General features: G+C 44.9%; 2 protein-coding genes across 3 annotated transcripts in view; both read right to left on the bottom strand.

Moving 5' to 3' along the window:
• The window catches only part of LOC104955348 (ral guanine nucleotide dissociation stimulator-like), a 111084-nt gene that overhangs the window by 10434 nt on the left and 93116 nt on the right, over positions 1 to 7534 (bottom strand).
• lipeb (lipase, hormone-sensitive b) overlaps positions 1 to 7534 on the bottom strand; it is a 98439-nt gene that overhangs the window by 19759 nt on the left and 71146 nt on the right. For both annotated transcript variants that reach the window (XM_010782668.1, XM_010782669.1), the window contains 2 exons: positions 2724 to 2951; positions 1163 to 1354 (listed from right to left, as the gene is read on the bottom strand). In XM_010782668.1, the coding sequence (XP_010780970.1) occupies positions 1163 to 1354; positions 2724 to 2951 (420 nt within the window). The remainder of the gene's footprint in view (positions 1 to 1162; positions 1355 to 2723; positions 2952 to 7534) is intronic.

Here is a 7534-nt window from a genome sequence, read left to right as displayed (position 1 = left end):
CACACACAGTGAAACACAGACACACAGTCACACACAGTGAAACACAGACACACAGTGAAACACAGACACACACAGTGAAACACAGACACATACAGTCACACACAGACACACACAGTGAAACACAGACACATACAGTCACACACAGACGCACACAGTGAAACACAGACACACACAGTGAAACACAGACACACAGTCACACACAGTCACACACAGTGAAACACAGACAACACAGTCACACACAGTCAAACACAGACACACAGTCACACACAGTCACACACAGTGAAACACAGACACACACAGTCACACACAGTGAAACACAGACACACACAGTGAAACACAGACACACACAGTGAAACACAGACACACACAGTGAAACACAGACACACAGTCACACAGTCACACACAGTGAAACACAGTCACACACAGTGAAACACAGACACACAGACACACACAGTGAAACACAGACACACACAGTGAAACACAGACACACAGTCACACACAGTCACACAGTGAAACAGACACACAGTCACACAGTGTCACACAGTGAAACAGACACACAGTCACACACAGTGAAACACAGACACACACAGTGAAACACAGACACACACAGTGAAACACAGACACACACAGTCACACACAGTCACACACAGTCACACACAGTGAAACACAGACACACACAGACACACAGTCACACACAGTCACACACAGTCACACACAGTGAAACACAGACACACAGTCACACACAGTGAAACACAGACACACACAGTGAAACACAGACACACACAGTCACACACAGTCACACACAGTGAAACACAGACACACAGACACACACAGTCACACACAGTGAAACACAGTCACACACAGTCACACACAGTGAAACACACAGTCACACACAGACACACACAGTCACACACAGTGAAACACAGACACACACAGTGAAACACAGACACACACAGTCACACACAGACACACACAGTGAAACACACAGTCACACACAGACACACACAGTGAAACACACAGTCACACACAGACACACACAGTCACACACAGACACACACAGACACACACAGTCACACACAGTGAAACACAGACACACACAGTCACACACAGTGAAACACAGACACACACAGTCACACACAGTCACACACAGTCGGGGGTATACCGGCGGCTCTTGGTGGCGCCTCCTGTTCAGCCGAGCTGGGGGCGGCGGCGGCGGCTCGGTTGGAATCCAGCAGAGAGTGGATCCAGTTGGAGGCTCCCTGTCGGAGGTCTCTGAGCATCACAGCCGTATCTCTCCTCACCAGACTCAGCTGGCTCCCCTTCTCCACCTGCACCTCTGTCTGGGGCTGGTTGCCTAGAGGAAGAGGAGACATAGGAAGACTCATCAGGGGAAAGATGGATGCTAAACAGAGAGAACAGCGTTTCTGTTATTCTTGAATAAGCCCAAATGAGAAACAGATAAGCAAAAATAGGAAAGATAAAGAAAACCACAGAAAATACAGCCATTTGTGTCACAGAGAGCAATACATAGGGATGATAGAACGAGTGAATAGAAAGTGATTAGTGTTACAGTTCATTATTGACAGCGACACAGGGTCAACAGTATCTCTGTCAGAATGATTTGGCATAGTTGGCCATTTACTAGTCCTCCTTAGCCCTCCTTTTCTCGTGAGACTACAATGTATCAAATGACTTGTAAGAGTTTCTCCTGCTTTTTACATTGCATTAATGACAAGGCATGAAAAACAATCTATATGCTAATAAGTTGAGTTGTGGCTGGGGAGGGTGTTTCAGACATGATACAGCACGGTTAGAATAAAATCCATAAAGATTTATGATTAAAAATGTATAATATACACATTGTGTGCTGAAAAAGGAATTGAGCAAGTGAACAGGGAGATCCGAGATGAGAACAGAACTTGTTTTATGTTTAATAAGATAATTATAACTGTTCTAAAACGAAAAGACATGCAGGCTGAATTGACACAAAATAGATTGAAGTTTTCTTATCAATTAGTTGTTTCAGCTGTTTGTAAATTTTGCATATCATAAAATATCGCTTTGAGTTTTTTTAATGAAGGAAATTAGTTAATGCATTTGAAAAGAATGGCTTAACTGATGAAAACGGCAAAAAAATAATATATATAAATATACGTCAACTTAATAACCTTTTCATTTATGCTACACAGATAGTTTGTCAGCATTATTATTTTTAAAAGGGTCCTAAAATGATTACTTAAAGGTTCATATTTGTATTTTGAACCTCTACAGCGACATGTTTCCATGTTTCCATGTTTTAATGTTCTAAAAAGGTCTTTATTTTTCTCACTGCCTGTGCTGCAGCACCTCTTTTCACCCTCTGCTCTGATTGGTTAGCTGGCCGGCTCTGTTGTGATTGGTCAACTCGCTTTGAGAAGTCCCGCCCCTTAAAATACCACGCACTATCACGTTGGAGCCAGCCAATAGAAGCGCGAATGTTACATAGTGATGTCACTATGTCATCCTTTGCAGACCATTTACATGCACAACAACCTATATAATACCAGTGTTTCCCCTTTATACAAATAGCGGCGGTGCAGCGCCGCTGCTGAAATATGCGCGTCGCTGCTAGGGGGCGCCAGCCAGGTACCCCAAAACAATATTTATTTACCTAAAATCTACCAGATTAAAGAACACACCTTATTTAGTTTGTTTTCTAAATCACAAACACACTTGACCCCTACCTGCGTAGGCGCTCAGACACCTGGAGAGCACGCTGAGAGGCAGCAGGGGATCCATAAGTGTGAGCAGACGGGAGGGCGAGGCGTAGGCGGTCAGCAGCGTGGCCGGGTACACGGCCACCAGGCCATCTGGCATCCGCACGCCAAAGGCAGCCGCGCGCATCGTCGTCGTCACACACAAGTTGCCTCCCGCACTGTCACCAGCCAGACACACTTTCTCCCCGGTCCAGCCTGGAGAGATGAAACAGGACGGTGAAGATAAAGGTGAGGACAAAGGAAGAACATAAATCCATGGGGAAATGGGGAAATGGTGAAATGGCACACAAAATAAAAGGAGACGAGAAAAATATGTATTTTTCTACAAATCCACTGTGGAGCAAGAAAAGCAGTGCGACCCATAAAGTAGCAGAATCTCTTTTCTGGACCGTGAGACGGCTGAATGTGGGGCTGCTTGGAGCTGGTTTTGTCTTGCTTTCAGCCTCATGGCAGTGATAATGTCTTCTTGTACTAAAACACAAACACAGCACTGCGATCACTGTTAATTTGACACAGCGTGCTTCAGCGGGCGGATGTACCCCAAATCGACCAGATGTCTTTTGTTGTCAGCCTGAATGCTTAGCGTCACAATTTGTGTTATATTACAGAACAATGGGTACAGTGCAAAACATGGCGCTGCAGCATGATTACTTTCAAAGTGATGAATGATTCCTCTTGAAAGCTGCAGGGAATTGGTAAATGCACTCAGAAGCAGTCCACTGACTCTGAAAGGAGTGAGCTTTGTCTGCTCATTAAGTCTAATAAACTAACTTCTACCTGCCTAATGCATTTAGCATTTCAACTGCACATGGCTTCCCATTGCATTAAGAAGTAGTCCGAAAAAGTACATGGGAGTAAAAAAGAAAAGCCAGGAGTCTGATATTAACGCTAATGTGTGTGACCCTAGATAACAAACTGTCCTTCACTGCAAACATCAGGAGGATGCGTCCCCAGCTGACCCAGAAAGCAACGCAGGTTCTGGTCCAGGCTCTCGTCATCTCACGCCTAGACTACTGCAACCCCTCCTGGCTGGTCTACCTGCATGTGCCATCCGACCTCTGCAGCTCATCCAGAATGCAGCGGCTCGTCTGGTCTTCAACCTTCCTAAATTCTCCCACACCACGCCGCTCCTCCGCTCCCTTCACTGGCTTCCGGTAACTGCTAGAATCCACTTCAAGACCCTGGTACTTGCGTACCATGCTGCGAATGGATCTGGCCCTTCCTACATCCAGGACATGGTTAAACTGTACACCCCAGCACGTGCACTCCGCTCTGCATCAGCCAAACAGCTCGCTGCACCCGCACTGCGAGGGGGACCCAAGTTCCCATCAGCAAAAACACGTGGGTTTGCTATCCTGGCTCCAAAATGGTGGAATGAGCTCCCCATTGAAATCAGGACAGTAGAAAGCTTACACATCTTCCGGCGCAGACTGAAAACTCATCTCTTTAGACTCCACTTCGAGCGATAAGAATGAAAAAACTAAAACTAAATTAAAAGCTCTTATATTTATACTAACTAAACACTATTACTAACCTAAGCACCTTATTACCTAAACTTAAGACTCATATACTAACTAGGCACTTACATACTAACTAAGCCCACTTCACCAACGTAACTAAGCACTCACATACTACTAAGCACTCACATACTAACAAGCAACTCAACTACTAACTAAGCACCTCATATTACTAACTAAGGCACTTACATACTAACTTAAGCCACTTTATATTACCTTAACTAAGCACTTCATATACTAACTAAGACTTACATACTAACTAAGCACTTATATTACTAACTCAAGCACTTATACTACTACTAAGCACTCATATTACTAACTAAGCATTATATACTTAAACTAAGCACTTATATACTAAACTAAGCACTTACTATACTAACTAAAGCACTCATATACACACAAGCACCTTACATACTAACCTAAGACTTATATACTAACAAAGGGGCCACTCAATACTTAAACTAAACACTCACAATTACTAACTAGCACTCACCAATACTGAACTAAGCACTACATACTAACTAAGCACTACATACTAACTAAGCAACTTTACCATATAACTAATGCACTCAAGCATACTAACTAAGCACTTACATACTAACTAAGCACCTTAACATACTAACTAAGCCACTTTACATTACTAACAAAGGACCGGCTTATCTAAAAGCCAGTTGAGTAGCACTGAAATGGTTTGGCTCGATGGAAACTGATGTACTTATTAGATTCTGTTTCTTTCAAGTTTGTATACTTCTTGGTCCAAATGCACTTATTGTAAGTCTCTTTGGATAAAAAGCCGTCAGCTAAATGTAATGTTGTGTTACTAGTAGGGTGGTGGTTTTTCAGGCCCAGCAGTAGGCGTAGAAAACATCCTCCAGGGGCCCCTTGGGAAGGGGCCTCGGGGGCCAGAGAGTAGTCGATGGACAAAATGGGACACGAGATTCCTGGGACCAAGCTTCTTCAGATAAGGGCTGCCAGGACACAGGGAGCATAATTAGAGCGAAATTATAAATAGAAAAACACTCGGTTTCAAAAGTTGATATATAATATGTTTGTTTGTGAGAAGCAAGAAGCAGCGGTCCAAAAACCACAGAGGAAGATGGACACAGAGGTATGAATGTAATGGGATAGAGATACTTCAGGAAGGATAACAAGCTATGAAAATGGCCCTGTGATGTCATCGGTTCTGCTTGTGGCTTACGTCCATAGACCAAATGAAAGAATGAGCACTGCCCTCCACTGTCACCATTCATTTGGGTTTCTTAGCCTGTTTATACAAACGATGCCAACATGTCCTTACCTTATTGGGTGTGAAGGGACAAGACCCAAAGACAAGGTGATGGTGTTGGGATTTTACAGGAGTGTTCTACCCAAAAACAACTCACTGCAGGAATACTGAGTTTCCTTTCTTTCCCGTTGCTACACTTTGATTATGTGGTTTTACTATTCTTATGCCAACTAAGGCAAAGTGCTTAGTCCCACAGCTGCAAAAGCAATGAACCTTAAATGCAAGCAAGGAAGCCAAACTGTCACGCCCAAAATATCCTCTACCAAAGGCATCCATCCTTTCCTCGTCCTCTTTATCCTTCTCCCAACACCTTATCTGACTAGGGCTGTGACAGGTCTGGCGCTGGGAAAGTTGACACTCTCCGTTCCACAATGGCAGGAAAGCACAGTGAGTGTATTGTTTTGAATTGGTTGCTTCACCCCAACCATGACTCACGCCGAAAAAGTAGGAAGGTAGGTCGGCTTCCAGCATCCAAGCCGTGCCGCCCTCAAAGCCGCACTTTGTCATAAGAGGCTCCGAGTGGAGGTCGCTGAACAGGGAGTAACGGCTCTGTTCAGTCCAGGATGGGTGTGTGTGGAGGAATTCAGCGAAGGTTCTCCAAAGGTGTGTATGTGGAAACAAAGTCAGTACATGCCAGGTACTTTGACAGGCGGCAGTTCAGCGCACTGCCTGCATAAAAGAAACCGCAACAAATGTCCCACAAGGAAGAGGAAAGAGGTGTGTGGTGTGTGTTTAATTTGAGCTGGGGACACAAGGCTGGAGAACTCTTCCTCATACCACACATCATCGTATTCAACAAGACGAAAACACTCTTACACCACATTTAGAGGAGCCAGAATCCAGTTTTTCTCCAAAAGCGGAATAATGGGCTGCAGGGTTCCAAACTCTTTGGGAAGACATTGCAGAGGGATTAAATCTGCCAGGCAATACCCTCTACAGGGGTGGTGTGTGTGTGGTGTGCTGTGTGTTGTGTGTGTGGTGTGGTGTGTGTGTGTGTGTGTGTGTGTGTGTGTGTGCCCAAGTTGCTAAATGCACCAGATGCCAGCACATCCATTCCTGTTTGATGTCAGCATAAATTGGGCTCTGGAGAGCGACCAACGGCCTCCAAAAGCCACTGAAGGTCCCAACTCTCCATCCTCGCCCAGCCGGCCAAGGAGAGAAAAAGGGTCGAGGAAGGATACAGGAAAGGATAAATGAGCGAGCAAGGCCCCGCCGTGGTGGAAACTTTCCATTTTTCTATTCTTCTTCTTTGGACCTTTGGCCTCAGGGCATGGAGAAGAGCAGAAAGCACACGGGTAATATTAGGGAAGGCTCAAATTGCTTAATAAGGACAGGAAAGGGATGTTAGAAATAAGTGGACACTAGGTGAACAAAAAGGATCTTTTTGTGAGGTATTAGAAAGGTTGAGAGGGAGGATTGTTAATTTATATTGTGTCTGTTGTTCTCGATTTGTGTAATTAGTGTGTTTCGTTTTCTCTCCTATTTGAGTCTGAGGTCCCGGACGTCAGCGAGGTGAAGGGGTACGACAACAACATAAGAAAGGTGTAAATCCACACTACGTTTTTCGACCCCAACTGGACTCGTATGACCTACGGCTCCCGCTGTGCGCAGAGTCTCACCCTACGCAGTGTGTGGTGGGGCGTGGCCCGCCCCCACCACACATCTCTAACCGGTAATATGCTTTTGCAGTTGTCAAGAGGGGGTGCTGGTAGCGCGGGAGGGTTCCTGCTGATTTTATTGAAATTGTCGATCCACAAATGGGGGGGTGACCTCGTAGTGTGTTCCTCGTATGCTGCTACTGCCACCAGTGAATAGACCCCCGATTGAAAAGCTGATACACATGCAGCCCAGTTCCTTCTCTTAACGTACATATATAGACTCGCTTTTAATCACCCTGTTCTTCTCTTTCCAGTCACCGCTTGTTGTTCTCTGTGCCTTCTCCTGAAATGCAGGTATTGATCTCAAATTTGTGTTTG

Source organism: Notothenia coriiceps, unplaced genomic scaffold (assembly GCF_000735185.1).
Source record: "Notothenia coriiceps isolate Sejong01 unplaced genomic scaffold, NC01 NC01_scaffold00024667, whole genome shotgun sequence".
In the NCBI taxonomy this organism is placed as follows: Eukaryota; Metazoa; Chordata; class Actinopteri; order Perciformes; family Nototheniidae; genus Notothenia; species Notothenia coriiceps.
Note: the sequence above shows the minus strand (reverse complement) of the source record. Positions and strands in the feature narration are given on the sequence as shown.